This window comes from Sciurus carolinensis, chromosome 8 (genome assembly GCF_902686445.1).
Source record: "Sciurus carolinensis chromosome 8, mSciCar1.2, whole genome shotgun sequence".
In the NCBI taxonomy this organism is placed as follows: domain Eukaryota; kingdom Metazoa; phylum Chordata; class Mammalia; order Rodentia; family Sciuridae; genus Sciurus; species Sciurus carolinensis.
The window spans coordinates 91,871,854-91,890,163 of record NC_062220.1 but is presented as its reverse complement, the minus strand read 5'-3'; the positions used below and the strand labels follow the sequence as shown (position 1 = coordinate 91,890,163).

The following is an 18,310-nucleotide window of genomic DNA, read 5'->3' as shown; positions in this document are numbered from 1 at the left end:
GTTAAAAGAGCAAATACAGGAAGCAAAAGACCATTTCAATAAAGAGTTAGAGATATTGAAAAAAAAACAAACAGAAATCCTTGAAATGAAGGAAACAATAAACCAAATTAAGAACTCCATAGAAAGCATAACCAATAGGATAGAACACCTGGAAGACAGAACCTCAGATATTGAAGACAAAATATTTAACCTTGAAAACAAAGTTGAACAAACAGAGAAGATGGTAAGAAATCATGAACAGACTCTCCAAAACCTATGGGATATCATGAACAGGCCTAATTTAAGAATTATTGGGATTAAGGAAGGCTTAGAGAAACAAACCAAAGGAATGAACAATCTATTCAATGAAATAAGATCAGAAAATTTCCCAAATCTGAAGAATGAAATGGAAAATCAAGTCCAAGAGGCTTATAGGACTCCAAATACACAAAATTACAACAGACCGACACCAAGGCACATTATAATGAAAATACCTAACATACAAAATAAAGACAGAATTTTAAAGGCTGTGAGAGAAAAGAACAAAATTACGTTCAGGGGGACACCAATACGGATATCAGCAGATTTTTCAATCCAGACCCTAAAAGCTAGAAGGGCCTGGAACAACATTTTTCAAGCTCTGAAAGAAAATAGATGCCAATCAAGAATCTTATACCCAGCAAAACTTACCTTCAAATTTGATGATGAAATAAAATCATTCCATGATAAACAAAAGCTAAAAGAATTTACAAAAAGAAAGCCAGCATTACAGAACATTCTCAGCAAAATATTTCATGAGGAAGAGATAAAAAACAAAGAAGCAAATCAGCAAAGGGAGGAATTATCCTAAAGGAACCGTCAAATAAAGGAGGAACCAAGATGTGTCAAAAAATAAATAAATAAATAAATAAAATTTTAAATATGAACCAAATGACTGGGAATACAAATCATATCTCAATAATAACCCTGAATGTTAATGGCCTGAATTCATCAATCAAAAGACATAGACTAGCGGATTGGATTAAAAAGAAAGATCCAACAATATGTTGCCTGCAAGAGACTCACCTCATAGAAAGAGATACCCATACACTAAAGGTGAAAGGATGGGGAAAAACATACCATGCACATGGACTCAGCAAAAAAGCTGGAGTATCCATCCTCATTTCAGATAATGTGGACTTCAAGCCAATGTTAGTCAGAAGGGATAAAGAAGGACATTTCATACTGCTTAAGGGAAGCATAAATCAGCAAGATATAACAATCATAAACATCTATGCCCCAAACAGTGGCTCATTCATGTATGTCAAACAAATCCTTCTCAATTTTAGAAACCAAATAGACCATAACACAATAATACTAGGTGATTTTAACACGCCTCTCTCACCACTGGACAGATCTTCCAAACAAAAATTGAACAAAGAAACCATAGATCTCAATAACACAATCAATAATTTAGACTTAATGGACATTTATAGAATATACCATCCAACCAAGAACGAATACACTTTCTTCTCAGCAGCACATGGATCCTTCTCTAAAATATGCCACAAAGCTAATGTTAGCAAATACAAGAAGATAGAGACACTACCTTGTATTCTATCAGATCATAATGGATTGAAGTTACAAATTAATGAAAGAGTAAAAAACAGAAACTACTCCAACACCTGGAGATTAAACAATATGCTATTATATGATGAATGGATAACAGAAGATATTAGGAAGGAAATTAAAAAATTCTTAGAGGTAAACGAGAACAAACATCATATCAAAATCTCTGGGACACTATGAAAGCAGTACTTAGAGGAAGATTTATTTCATGGAGCGCATTTAATAAAAGAAGTAAAACTCAACAAATAAATGACCTAACACTACAGCTCAAAGTCCTAGAAAAAGAAGAACAGACCAACACCAAAAGTAGTAGAAGACAGGAAATGTTAAACTCAGAGCTGAAATCAACGAAATTGAAACAAAAGAAACAATACAAAAAATTGACAAAATAAATAGTTGGTTCTTCGAAAAAATAAACAAAATTGATAAACCTTTAGCCACACTAACAAAGAGAAGACGAAGAGAAAACCCAAATCACTAAAATTCGGAATGAACAAGGAAATATCACAACAGACACGACTGAAATACAAAACATAATTAGAAGCTATTTTGAAAATCTATACTCCAACAAAATAGAAAATTTCGAAAACATCAACATATGTCTAGAGACATATGAATTGCCGAAACTGAACGAGGAGGTCATACACAATTTAAATAGACCAATTTCAAGTAATGAAATAGAAGAAGTCATCAAAAGTCTACCAACAAAGAAAAGTCCAGGACCTGATGGGTTCTCAGCCTAATTCTACAAAATCTTTAAAGAAGAACTCATTCCAATACTTCTCAAAGTATTCCATGAAATAGAAGAGGAGGGAACCCTCCCAAACTCATTCTATGAAGCCAATATTACCCTGATACCTAAACCAGACAGAGACACATCGAGGAAAGAAAATTTCAGACCAATATCCTTAATGAACATCGACACAAATTTCTCAACAAAATTTTAGCAAATCGCATACAAAAACATATTAAAAAGATAGTGCACCATGATCAAGTGGGTTTCGTCCCAGGGACGCAAGGTTGGTTCAACATCAGGAAATCAATAAATATAATTCACCATATCAACAGACTTCAAGTCAAGAATCACATGATTATTTCAATAGATGCAGAGAAAGCATTTGATAAAATACAGCACCCCTTCATGCTCAAAACACTAGAAAAAATAGGGATAGTGGGAATATTCCTTAACATTGTAAAGGCCATCTACGCTAAGCCCATGGCTAATATCATTCTAAATGGTGAGAAACTGAAAGCATTCCCCCTAAAAACTGGAACAAGGCAGGGATGCCCTCTTTCACCACTTCTATTCAATATCGTCCTTGAAACTCTAGTCAGAGCTATTAGACAGACCAAAGAAATTAAAGGGATACTCATAGGAAAAGAAGAACTCAAACTATCCCTGTTCGCTGATGACATGATTATATATTTAGAGGAACCTGGAAATTCCACCAGAAAACTTTTAGAACTCACAAGTGAATTCAGTAAAGTAGCAGGTTACAGGTTCAATGCTCATAAATCCAATGCATTTTTATACATAAGTGATGAATCTTCAGAAAGAGAAGTTAGGAAAACTACCCCATTCACAATAGCTTCGAAAAAAATAAAATACTTGGGAATCAATCTCACAAAAGAGGTGAAAGACCTCTACAATGAGAACTACAGAACACTAAAGAAAGAAATTAAAGAAAACCTTAGAAGATGGAAAGATCTCCCATGTTCTTGGATAGGCAGAATTAATATTGTCAAAATGGCCATACTACCAAAAGTGCTATACAGATTCAATGCAATTCCAATTAAAATCCCAATGACGTACCTTACAGAAATAGAGCAAGCAATCATGAAATTCATCTGGAAGAATAAGAAACCCAGAATAGCTAAAGCAATCCTTAGCAGGAAGAATCAAACAGGGGGTATTGCAATACCAGATCTTCAACTCTACTACAAAGCAATAGTAACAAAAACGGCATGGTATTGGTACCAAAATAGAAAGGTAGATCAATGGTACAGAATAGAGGACACGGACACAAACCCAAATAAATATAATTTTCTCATACTAGACAAATGGGCCAAAAATATGCAATGGAGAAAAGGTAGTCTCTTCAACAAATGGTGCTGGGAGAATTGGATATCCATATGCAACAGAATGCAACTAAACCCATATCTCTCACCATGCACGAAACTAAACTCAAAATGGATTAAGGATCTCGGAATCAGACAGGAGACCTTGCATCATATAGAAGAAAAAGTAGGTCCAGATCTTCAACATGTCGGCTTAGGACGAGACTTCCTCAACAGGACTCCCATAGCACAAGAAATAAAAGCAAGAATCAATAACTGGGATAGATTCAAACTAAAAAGCTTTCTCTCAGCAAAGGAAACTATCAGCAATGCGAAGAAAGAGCCTACAGAGTGGGAGAAAATCTTTGCCAATCATACTTCAGATAGAGCGCTAATCTCCAGAATCTATAAAGAACTCAAAAAACTCTACACCAAGAATGCAAGTAATCCAATCGACAAATGGGCTAAGGAAATGAATAGACACTTCACAGAAGAAGATCTACAAGCAATCAACAAACATGTGGAAAAATGTTCAACATCTCTAGTAATAAGAGAAATGCAAATCAAAACCACCCTAAGATTCCATCTCACCCCAATTAGAATGGCGATTATCAAGAATACAAGCAACAACAGGTGTTGGAGAGGATGTGGGGAGAAAGGTACACTCTTACATTGCTGGTGGGGCTGCAAATTAGTGCAGCCACTCTGGAAAGCAGTGTGGAGATTCCTTAGAAAACTTGGAATGGAACCACCATTTGACCCAGCTATCCCACTCCTTGGCCTATACACAAAGGACTTAAAATCAGCATACTACAGAGATACAGCCACATCAATGTTCATAGCTGCTCAGTTCACAATAGCCAGATTGTGGAACCAACCTAGATGTCCTTCAATTGATGAATGGATAAAGAAACTGTGGTATATATATACAATGAAATAATACTCAGCCATAAAGAATGATAAAATTATGGCATTTGTAGGCAAATGGATGAAATTGGAGAATATCATGCTAAGTGAGATAAGCCAATCTCAAAAAACCAAAGGAGAATGATCTCGCTAATAAGTGGATGATGACACATAATGGGGTTGGGATGGGTTAGTGTTAGGGTTAGAGTTAGGGTTAGGGAGGGGGGTAAGAATGGAGGAAGGAAGGGCTATATAGAGGGAAAAGAGGAGTGGGAGGGGTTGGGGGGTGGGAAAAAATAACAGAATGAATCAAACAACATTACCCTATGTAAATTTATGATTACACAAATGGTATGCCTTTACGCCATGTACAGACAGAGAAACAACATGTATCCCATTTCTTTACAATAAAAAAAAATTACTGGTATTTTATAGATGATTAGATAATTTTTATTAAAGTTATCCATATAAACTGTAAGCCAGAGCTAAGATATAAACTATGGTATGTAAAGTCTACATTACTACTCATTTTGTAAATAAAGTTTAGACCTTAAAGTAGAGAGGATTACACAGACAAAGACCTCAGGTCAGAAAAAGCCCATATTAGGAACTGAAAGAAGGTCAAACTCTTAACATACAGAGAGATCCACAAGGTTTGGTAAAGAGTTTGCATATTATTATAAACAAAAAGATTTTTAAGGTAGAGGGTATTATTGTGATTTGTGTTTGTTTCTTTGTTTTCATTATTACAAGAGCTGCCAAATAGAAAATGAATTGGAAAGAGATAAGAAAAAATTTACAATCAGAACACTTTAACCATGGTCCAGGTAACAGATGGCAGTACCATATGGAGCAATTAAGGACAATCACGCTAGGAAGGAAACCTCTAGTTTCTCAGATCTTATTCTCCAAGAAAAACTTAAAATCTACTAAAATTTTAAATCTATAACTTCAGTTAAAATACATTATCCAATCTTCAATTTCTTCTTTTACATAAAAGGAAAAATAAAACACCTCATAAGGTTGTTAGGGAGATTAGGTATAACACTATATGGCAAAGATCTATGCAAATACAATTTGCCTTTGTATTATAAAATTTAGAACAAGAAAAATTAGTGCTCACAAATGTTGGTTAAAATATTAAAATTATCTGATACCCAAAAGTGTGGAGTGAAACAAGTTAAAAATCTAAAACTCAATGAAAAACCCAAATGTACTTAAAATTCTAGGTATGTGATAGATATTCTCCTCTCACCTAGTATTAATGTCACTAAATAATAGAAATGTCAGTATCATAATAAACATTTGACTATGTATGATATGTTCTATAATTTTAAATCATACCTTTTTTCTAATAAACATTAACATATGCAGGGATAAAAGGAAACTAAGTTTTTCTAAAATGAGAAACTAGACTTGGGATTCAGAAAGAAAAAAAATTCTTAACTTTTTTCAGATTATGAAGAATCAATAAGAATCAAGAAGTCGAAGATTAATAAGGCATTATTTTGATTGTTAAACATTTTCTTAGTGTTAGTACTCCAAGATGATTAACATTAACCCTGGAGACTTTCCAGATTATATATTTCATGGAAAGAAAAAAATTAAAAATTCTATTTATAAGACAGCTTAGAAGCTTCATTTTAAAATAATTGCTTAAAATACTAGTAATCAAAAGGCTGCCAAAGTGAACATTCAATTTGTTTATCTTTTTTTCCTTTGCATCTTGTAATGGCAGCTCAGTGAAAATAACCATTTCAGTTTCCAAATAAAATAAATTTGGATGATCAAAACAGTCAATTGTCATTCTACTCTACGAGTTGAAAAAAGAATTCTTTTATTTAAACAGACCACAAAAATGCATCATATCAATCTCTAGTCATGTCAGAACATCAGGAAAACATCAATATAAATAATAGTTGTATTCATATCATAAACAATGCATCTACATAATTTATACTATTTGGAAATTTTTAAATGTAAGATAAAAGAGTAGATGAATGCTTTTTAGATCCAAAGTTGGAAGAAATAACATGAACAATTTTCAGTAGATGTAAGTATAATATTCTAAATATACAACCTCTTCAATATTAGTAGACACCTAGGAAGTTTATCTGCACTTACTTTTCAAAGACTTTTTAAAGGTTGTATTTCATATAGTAATCATGATGGTCCTTAATAATATTAGTAAGGAATTCCTAAGACCAATATTAATAGTAATGTATTGATGAATTGTTGCATTATTTAAAATGCTCATAGAGGCATGAGGTGAGCATCAGATGACTTTAGATCTGATCATTACAATCATTACTGTCCCTAAATTTCTTGGCTTCATTAAAGGACTATCGCAGAGTCCCTATAATATGACTGTCCAGACACTCAAGACAATTCACTGATCTCTAAAAACCTCATGCTTTATCAAACACTTGAAGATACTTTTCCCTCTTCCTGGAATGCCCTCCACCTAAATCTCCAACTCATTCCTTAAAATTCTTTACAATGAAATCTCCCCGTGGAGCCTCATTCCTTGGGGATCTAAGAGTACTTACAGCATGCTTCCACAAGCACATCCAACATTCTGTTATTGATTCTCTTTACCTGTTTGTCTCTCCCAATACTAGTCCAGGAGCTATGTAAGTGATTATACCTGTCTTTAATTCTAATACTCTGCTGATTGACAACAGAACAAAGATATGGTCTACCAAGATGAAGTAAAACAAGACTCACATCTCTTGTTCTGAAGATATTTTGATGAACACAGTTCAAGATCACTACACTTTCTTTGACAAATACAAAAAGAAAGGCTTTTGAAGGCCCAATCCTTTTCCCCATGTACAACTACAACTGTATCTGAAAGCAAAATAATTAAAATGGATAAATTAGATAATTTGAAACTTGATCTTATTTGATTCATTCACACTCTCTAGCATGTTAAAATCTTTCAAGATATGAAAAAGTTCAGTGTGTTAGTTATCTTTCCATTTTTCAAACACCTACCTGAAGCTACACAAATTCGCTATGTGTAATTGTTCAGCCCTACTTTGTGGCACTGAGAGTACATGTTTATTCAGTTTTGTTTGCTGATTACCAATTTAGCAGGATGGAGAATTCTAAGCTGAAAAGCATTTCCCTTCAATCTTGGAGAAAATGTCTCCATTGCCCTATAGCAACCAATGACGTTCATGAAAAGTTAAATGCTGTCTTGATTTTTGCCTGCTAAGTAGCTTATTTTCTCCTTTCTAATATTTAAAGATATATTCCTGATCCTTAGTACTCTAAAATTTCAAAATGATGTGTCTGGGTGTATTTCTTTTTGTCATTCACTGGAATAAACATCAAATAGGTCTTTTAAATATCTGTCACTGTGAGATCTCACATCCTTGTCTACAATGGCCTCCTCTCCCCCAAGGTTATACCTTGTCTGATAAGCTTGTCATTATAAGAATCTGCAGTTCATCTGAACTTTTGGCATCGACAACAAATCCATTCTCTGAACCCCACCTGTGATCTAGTTCACTTGTTTTATAAGTCCTACTACTTCAACTCCTATGATTATTCTGTCAATCCAGAGTTCTACACTAGAATTAACACTATGTGCTTTTCACCAAAAAGAAAAATACCAAACACTGGTTGGGAAAATATTATTTCATTGCTTTCTTGGGGATAAATATACTGACAGAGCAGAAAGGAGCACCAATATCTGCCTCAATCCCAGAAATCTACACATTTCATGCTTATCTCCTTTATCACCAAATCTCTTAAGTAGAAACCTGGGACACTGACACCAAGAAACCATCAGGAAATTATAGTGGCTTCTCTTCAGGCTTCAGTTTATATAGTTCATTTGGTTCCTTGTTTAAAAGGTCCTGTTCTGTTTCATTAGTTTGTCAAACTACATTTTGGTCATGGCAAGGAATTGCCATATGCTCAAATGAAGTGAATAAATCAGTTTTATATCTGGCTATTTGGTGAAATTTAAATAAGAAAGTAATTGTGGGTAACACCAATGCTCTAAGAGCTGCTTTATCTAAAAAAGATTATAAATACCTTCATTTGCACAAAAAATAATTTTTTGCCTTTTTAAATGGTCCCAACCTCAGATTTATTATATAACACCATCAACTGAAGAGAGACAGATATATGAAACTTCCAAAAGAATAATGGGCAACAACTTTTTTAGTTTAACTTAAAAAGAATAATTATAATCACCAAAATGATTCTTTCATCTAACTAATGATAAAAGTTAACTAAAGCAAAAATAGTGGTATGTACCTATAATCAACAATATTGTATTATATATTTTAAAATATGTTAAGCATTCTTACTACAATAAAGTAATTTTTAAAATTTAAAATAAATTTAAATAATTGTGATAGATCACAAGGACCATGAAAACTAAAGAATCTTCTCCTTCTTCTCAGAGTTTTTTTATTTCTGTGACTTATTCTAGAATATTTAGTTGTACCCAAGTTTATTTTGATAGTCACCAAATTCACAAATTCCAAAGCTATTATATTAAATATAGTTTGTTTCATAATGGGAAGTATGTTCCTCCTGCTAACAACATTCTTTCACATAAAGAAATACTCTTATTTTACTCTGCTTGTTATAAAATAACAAACTAAAACTGAAATATCTAAAGAAAAAAGTAAAGCCCTCTGCAAAAACTTCAGATTTTGGGGCTGGGGATATAGCTCAGTTGGTAGAGTGCTTGCAAAGCACAAGGCCTTGGGTTCAAATCCCCAGCACCACAAAAAAGAAAAAAAAAAAAAAAAAAAAAAAACTTCAGATTTTTTTTTTAAATTGGAGTGTGCCCACACTATTTCAACACACACACACACACACACACACACACACACGCAATTTTCCCCAATACAAATTTACTAAACACTTTTTAATATTTCACGTCATCTCATGAAGACATGTATAATGAGTTCAGAAACTAAGTATGCTATAAACATCAGTAGTTAGTTTTGCATTGACTATTTTCAACTATTATTCTCATATGAATAAATCAAAAAATATATAAATTGATTTAAATATATTTGAATAAATATATTTAAATTGAAATTCAAACTTTACTATATAATTACTGTCTTTCTACCTACTGAGATTTGTATCAGTAAAAGCCATTTCACTTTCATCTCTACCATGTCCAATGGGGGACATGAGAATATACATCAAAAAACTCAATGCCAGCCAGGCGCAGTGGCACACGCCTGTAATCCCAGCAGCTCAGGAGGCTGAGGCAGGATCGTGAATTTGAAGCCAGCCTCAGCAAAAGCAAGGCACTAAGCAACTTAGTGGGACCCAGTCTCCAAATAAAACACAAAATAGGGCTGGGGTTGTGGTTCAGTGGCCGAATGCCCCTGAGTTCAATCCTCAGTACCTCCCCTGCAAAAAAATCAGTTCCAGTTGCTAGGAGTTCCTAAAACCTAGTTTACTATATACGTATCTTAAAAACATTTTCAATTCGTTAAATTCCCCTCTTAAACCCATTTCATCCCCCAGACCAGTCACATATCTCTAACAAAACACAATTCTACCTTCATAACCTTTACATCATCTATACTTATATCATGGCTCTTAGTTTTTGATATTTAAACATTATCTTTACCCTTTGCAGGAATCCTTGATGTGAAAATGCTTTGTGATTGTACTTAATAGAAACTTACAAAAGCAGTAATAACATGATTTTACTTACGAGAAGTTTTGGAAGCAAGAAGGGTAACTTGAGAGCCACCTAAGAAACGAAAACCCATTACATTCACCTGATCATCATCTGACTGATTGGCAAAGCCTACAAAGAAAAGAAAATAATCATCTTACTTAAACATAAGGCACAGTTAACAATTAATACTTAAAATATGAAACTTAGCTGAATTTATTTTTATGACACTAGTCATATTTAAAGTTTATGTATGAATGATAATATATTAACTTTGATTTTCAGAGTAGCTTCCAATTGCTGAAATTTCTGATTCAGAATAACATGCTGGAAGATTTCATTTCCTTTCTTCTAGTGGTTAATTCTAGGTCTGAGGCAGATCATGCACAAGAGAACCCAAAATACATTGTTACAGCAGACAGCAAGGGAGCAATCAGTGACCAGTAGCGTTCTATGAAAAGGACTTGGGAACCAACTTAAAGAGGCTACCACTCAATCCATTTACATGCAGGTATGAGTTTGTCAGGATGAACCCAACTACTATGTATAACCATAAAGCTCTAATTAAAAATAAAGAGGCTACCACTAGCCACAGACAAAATATTTGAGTATCAAAAAAGATAACAATTGCAAAGTAGTGAAACATCAAACATATTTAAAGGCATGTGTTTGTAGTAATACTAAAAGCAAAACAAAAACAAATGGCCACTATCAGACTACATAGAGAATCATCTTTATTTGTTTCAATCTCTATTTCAAATATAGATGCTCCTTAGATTATGATGGGATTATGTTCTAATAAATCCACCAAAAATTGAAAATGTCACAAGTCAAAAAATACTTTAATACACCTAACCTAACCAACATCATAGCTTAGCTTTGCATACCTTAAATGTGCCCAGGACATTTATATTGGTTTATATTTAGGCAAAATCATCTCACACAAAGTCTATTTGATAACAAAGTGATAATTATCTCCTGTAATCTGATGAAAACCTGTATCCAAAAAACACTGGCAAACATAATACAGTGTAGAGTATCAATTGTTTACCCTCATGATTACATGACTGAGTAAAGTTGCTGCTAACAGCTGCCCCAGAAGGCAAAGAGTGTCATAAAAACAAATTGCTAGTACAGGAAAATACAAAATTCAAAATATGAATGTATGGTTTCTGCCAAATGCTGCATCACAAAAAAGCTGAAAAAAATCGTTAAGTCAGACCGTCGTAAGTTGAAACCATCTGTATTTTTTTAAACTACTAATAAAAAGAAAAAAAAACAAACATTTTTTTCTGATACTTCCAGTCAAACTGCACCATTTTAAATAATACTAGTTAAGGGAAATGTTCTCTGTACAGAAATATTCCAGGTAAAAATTGAGAAAGCTCGAATGAAATAGGAGATCACCATTTTTCAGTCTCTCAGGAAGTAGATCTCAGCCTTCAATATCAATTAATGGCTAGGACCATAACACACAAAAAAAAGATTGACATCATATGCCCCCTGATGAAAGTATATACTACCACCAATAAAGAACTTCCGTCAAAATAACTAATCCTGCCTCTGCTACCTCTAGATCCCATTACCAATTTACAGCAATATGGCAGACAAAAGAAAAGAGTAAGCAACATCAAAAGGAATAAAGGATATCCCAAGATGATGGAGTAAGAGATGCCAGCCTTCATCCCACTGAAATAAGGACAGAAGGGAGGGAGTATGGGAGGAAGGAAATTAATATAGACAGCTATCCACAAACCAATATAGCCCTATGAAAGCTCAATACCCAATTTAAGAATCTGCAGCAACATAGAAAGAACAACTAGTAATAATGGTGTACCTGAGATGCCTACGTATTGCAAGGAACAAAAAAGGGTAAAAGGTTATCAGTGACAGTCATGCAATTTGAAACCACCATGGTCCCAAGCAGCCTGCTGCCCAGAGGACACTGGTGTCATTTACCACTAAAGAAACCAATAGACACCCCTGCCAGAGAATCCCAGAGAGGGAGTCATGGCCGTACACAACCCCCACTCACATGTAACAACACATCATGTTGCACATCATGAATATACAAAATTTTACTTAACAATTAAATAAATAAAATATTTTTTAAAGTAGGCAAATATCAGATTAAAAACTTGGGAGTGTATCATTTATAGAAACCTCCTTTGAATATATAAATAACTTAAAAGAGAAAATTATATATACCATTCTCACACTAGTTGAAAGAAAGTTGGAGTAACTATTTAACATCATACAAAGTAGATTTCAGAGCAAAAAAAATATTAACAAGGAGTAAGAGAACCTTTCATAACAATTAAGAGGACATACAATTCTAAACTTCTATGCACCTAATGACAGACTTCTAAAATAGACTGAGTAAAAACTGACAGAAATGCAAAAATGAAAAGTGAATAGCTAGCTGGGCACAGTGGTGCATGCCTGTAATTCCAGCAGCTGAGACAAGGAGAATCTCGAGTTCAAAGCCAGTCTTACCAAAACCACTAAGCAATTCAGTGAGACCCTGTCTCTAATAAAATACAAAAACAAAAAACAAAAAACAGCTAGGGATGTCGTTCAGTGGTCAAACGCTTCTGAGTTCAATTCCCGGTACCCACCCCCTCTCCCCGCAAAAAAAACAGTGAATAGCCAAAGATTGAACAACCTGTTTTTTTGTTTTTGGGGGTTTTTTTTTTTCATATTTTAAAATGACTCCAGATTTTTATTTGGGGTAAAATAATATTTACTGTACATATTATATTTACACTTTAACCAAATTCAGCATCTTTCAAAGTGATTTGAAATCACAGCATTCAGCCCCAAAAAGTCAAAGGCTGAATGTTCTCCTTGATATGCGAAAGTTAATCCAAAATGGGGCAGGGCTGGGGGAGGAGAAAGAGTGAAAGGGAAAAAAGGGAGAGGGAGCTCCTTCAAACTACAGGAAAGATCAGTAGAGCAGATGAAGGGAATTGAGGAAAGAGAGAAAGGATAGGGAAGGACAGCGGAACAAATCTTAGAGAACCTGCATGTGCACATACATGAATACACCACAGCTTACCTCAACATCAATTCATTCACAAGACACTCATTTTTTAAAAACTATAAATAAGTCACAGAAAGATCAGTAGAATAGAGGGGAGAAGAGCAGGGGAGAGGGAGAAGTGCTGGGGACTGAATCAGAGCAGCCTCTATTCCATGCCTTGTGATTATGTCAAAATGTATCCTAATGTCATATATGACAAAAAGAACAAATAAATAAATAAAAACAATTATAACATTGCTTCTCAGCTTCAGAAGCCCAGAAGATAATTAAGATCCATGATTTGAGTAGTATTAGGCTTATGAATGTCAGGAAATGTGACCCCTTAAATAAATAACTGATAAGGATTTGTTTCTTTATATATTTAAAATGTACAAACAAAGGACCAGAAGTGAGGGGGAGTGATTTTTTTTTTAATTAAATTACAGGTCAGGCACAGTGGAGTACACTTGCAATCCCAGTAGCTCAGGAGGCTGAGGCAGGAGGATCAAGAGTTCAAAAGCCAGCCTCAGCAACTTAGTGAGGCATTTAGCAACTCATTAAGATCCTGTCTCTAATAAAAATTAAAAAGGTGTGGAAAGGTGACTCAATGGTTAAGCACCCCTGGGTTCAATCCCAGGTACCAAAAAAAAAAAAAAAAAATAGACTAATAAAACTAATCTATAATGAAAATCTAGGTCCAGACAGCTTCCTGGTGAATTCTATGAACTATTTAAGCAAGAAATAATACCAATTATGCACTCTTCAAAAACACTGTAGCAAAGAAAATACTTTCCTCTTCATTCCACAAATCCACATTAATGACACACAATTATAGAGAAACTAAATTACAGATTGATATTCATAAAGAACATAGATATTGACTCTAGGTTTAGCACAATTAAATCCACCAACATGTAAAGGTTAATACATCATGACCAAGTATGCTTTATCTCAAGAACTCAGTTGAACTAACATTTAAAAGTAATCAAAGTAGTCTATCATATTAAACTGATTAAAAATAATGATATCCGCTAATAAGTGGATGATGACACATAATGGGGGGTGGGAGGGGTTAGTGTTAGGGTTAGAGTTAGGGTGAGGGAGGGGGGCAAGAATGGAGGAAGGAAGGATTGTATAGAGGGAAAAGAGGGGTGGGAGGGGTGGGGGGGAAGGGAAAAAAATAACAAAATGAATCAAACGGCATTACCCTATGTAAATTTATGATTACACAAATGGTATGCCTTTACGCCATGTACAAACAGAGAAACAACATGTATCCCATTTGTTTACAATAAAATAATAAAAAATAAAAATAAATAAATAAATAAATAAAACAATGATATCTATATCTCAACTGATACAGAAAAGGTCTTTAAAATTCCAATGCCTATTTCTGATAAAATATCAATAATCTAGGACCAAAAGGGAGCTTCTTCACCCTAATAAGGACAAAATATCTATAGCCAAAACATACTTAATAAAAAACTGAATGTCCATTCTCATTGTTCCTATTCAACATCATTCCAGAAGTTCTAGTCCACGCAAAAAACAAACAACCCAGCCAGATTGGAAAAGAAGTTAAACTGTTTTCATTTGCCAATAACATGATCATGTACATAGAATATCTAACTAAATATACAAAAAAGCTAACAACAAGAAGTGACTTAACAATGTTGCATCTTAAAAAATCCAAGTACCAGATTAACTGTATTTCTATGTACTGGCAAAGAATAATTTGAAAGAGAAATAAAGCAACATAATTTACAACAGCATCAAAATATATAAAATAATTTGGAATAAATGTGATTAAAACATTTGTAAGATCTATACATTGAAAGTTACCCTCCCTAAGAGAAAAGAAATAGCCCTAAATAAATGAAGATTTGCACTTTAATCTTAGAAACTAGAATAAGTAGAGCAAATTATTATCATGTTTGATATTGTTACAATGTTAATTCTCTCCAAATTAGTTTATGGAATCAATGCAATCCCAATCCCAATTAAAATCCTAGCAGAATATTTTTAAATTGACAAACTGATTGTAACATTCATATGACAAAGCTAAAAACCTAGAATATCTGTGACAACTTTGAAAAAGAAAATAAAGTTGGAGATATTATACTACCTCACTTCAAAACTTATTATAAATTATAATAATCAAGACATTATGCTTTGATATTTAGCAATGTTGGTGGGCATAGACACACAGATTAATGGAACAAAAGAGAGTAAGCAAAAATGCACCCATATGAATATGGTCACATGATTTTCCACAAAGTTGCAGACAATTCTTACAGAGATTATCTCCCTGGTCAAAGGCATGTATTTTTATTCAATCTTTAACTGAATAAGTATAAAGGAAAGGGAAGGGAGGAAAAAAGAAACTAAAAGATAAAATATATTTACCAGAAATTTATACATATATATGTACACACATTGTTTTCAAACTTAAAAACAGAAAAATTTTAATAAAGAACATTTGATTTTAGAGATGTTTTCAAAGAGTTACATAGAAATAAAGCTTTTTAAGCACTTCAAATTAAAGAAAAGTAAATTTAAAGCACTTTAAGTAATTAATGACACAAAAGTTGACTTACCATAAATTTCTAAACCTGGTGGGAAATATTCTTTGTATTCTAAATCCTATCCACAAATGCAAGGATGAGGGTGCATCTCATAGCCAACAGTGCTGGCTTTTAATGAAGGACTTAAAAAGGTTGATTTAATCCCCAGAATTTTTTCTTTAATTCCACCCCATCACCAAGAAAGTTAATAAATGTGATATATTAAAAATCTTGATTACTAAAGATGCTTTATCCAATCAAAGATTCTGTTTGTCTAAAATACTCAGAAAGAAAAACTGAGACCTGGAAAAAGTCACACCTTGACAAATTACCCCAAATGAATATTGTGATATTTGAGCCCTAAATAAGTCCCACAAAATGACCAGAGTCACAGAATGAACATTTGTTCCTTCCTGCTACTGTAGACAACAGAACCACAAAGAGCACCTACTTATATGAGATTACTTTTCAGGGGTATAAGAATATACTTTCAAAAAGTACATATCCAAAAGCCTACAATGAAGATAAATAATAAATATTTATATTCCAAGCCAAAAATTCCAGTCTAAAAAAGAAACATTTGAAGTTGTTATTTCTGAATACTGAAGCAAAATAATGATTACAGTCATCTTAATCAAACTTAAAAGATACAACAACCTTGTTGATATAAGCCATTTGCCTTTGAACAGACCAAATGAGGGAAAAGTCCTTAAGGCATTTTTATATTCTTACTTAACAATTATCAGATAATTGCCCTATCATTACTTGCTGATGAAGGATTCCATTAGAAATTCTTAACATTTCTGGTGCTACAGGCATGTTACTTCAAAAGTCCTACCTGGGAAGAGACTGAGAAGACTGACTGGAGATTTGTTGGTATCAATAGTTAGTTTGTGGTTTGCAGTTTTTGAAGGTTGACCTGGTAAGCAGATTAATTTCAGGGGAAGTCTAAATTTACACTGGATAACTCGAGGAGTGCCTGAAATAAAAGACAGAAATGAAGATCCATAGATTCGACAAATAATTTGTAGTTTGAAAGAATAATTCGCAAAGAATAATTTGTAGTTTGAGTAGTAACTTATCTTAGTTTGTAAGTCTATTGTCTGCCGAATTCATTTAGTATAACTACAATGACTGTAGAACACCAACATGATTCACTATTTTTAAAAAGTGCAAGGCAAAAATAAAATCTTAAAAGAAACATAGGCATAAGATCTTTAACAACAATATCATATTTTTACATCATCATATTTAGAAACTATAAAAATCATTATGGTTACTTATATTCAATTACTAAACTAAGTCTTTAAAATCTTCAGGCCCTAATCCAAGACTATTAGTTAAAACAAGTAAAAAAAAAAAATGCATTTTGTATCAGTAAGACTCTATATAACCATATCTAAAATATTCTCTACCCAAAACATTTTAAATCTTTAGTTATTCTTACTTCAAATTATATTGACAATTTTTCAATTTTTCAATTAATGATGCATATGAAAGCAGAATTTGCTCTACTGACATTCTACTGAAGTCCATGTCCATTTTACACATTAGTATTAAAAATATCACTTTCATATTAAATTTTTTAAGACATTTAACTTTGCATATCATTTTAAGTGACACTTTGAAAAGCTTTCATGTCACTCAATTGTCAAATGTTTTCAATATTCATATATTCATATTGAAATAGATAACTGAATTTTTTGCTGAGTAAGATTAAAGATAAAAGATAATATATACAAGTCTACATCTTAGCATACTACGTAATACTGTAGAGAGGTGGAAAGCTCAAAAATGTTCTACTCTATTTGATGGATTTACACATTAATTCCTTTATTTCTTCACAGTGGAGTCAGTGAGTAGCTAAAAAATAATAAAAGCAGAAGCAGTTAAAGTATGGAGACCTGATCCCAAAGCAGGATTGCTAGAATTAGCAATATATTTTGTTAAAGACAACCAGAGTTGTGTGGCTCACTCTACATCCAGGCTGGGAATACACTTTGCAGTTCTACTTATTCACCAGGATAGTGAGAGATCATTAACAATGGCAAGCATATTGATATATGAGGCCAATTAAATACTTTTTCAGAGCATGTGGAGCATATTTGTCATTCTCTTCAGCATAATCTATTATCCATCAAATTTTACCTAGCCCATTTTTTGCTCATAAGCAACATATGTTAAATTCACTTCTTCTGGAATCTTAGATGCAAATTATAACTGGTGTCTCTCAAGAAAAGTCCCAGGGTATTATTTCCTGACATTCTGTGAGATTTTTAGAGGCATGTGCATTTATACTTTACAATGATGAGATGTTTTGAATCCAAATATTATGGTAACATGATGTAAAACACGGGTCAAACCACAACTGTCAATATCTGCACACACAAAAAATTTTATATAGCACTACTTTTTCCAACTTTAAGGAAATTTCCATATACTCTATATATCCCTGAATTATGAAAGTGTACCCACTGAATATACTTCTGTCACAATAAATAAATT

At 33.1% G+C, this 18,310-nt stretch overlaps 1 protein-coding gene across 1 annotated transcript in view; it reads right to left on the bottom strand.

Moving 5' to 3' along the window:
* Bbs9 (Bardet-Biedl syndrome 9) overlaps positions 1-18,310 on the bottom strand; it is a 441,935-nt gene that overhangs the window by 204,120 nt on the left and 219,505 nt on the right. Inside the window, 2 exon segments of the mRNA XM_047562524.1 lie at positions 10,256-10,351; positions 16,644-16,784. Of these exon segments, the coding sequence (XP_047418480.1) occupies positions 10,256-10,351; positions 16,644-16,784 (237 nt within the window).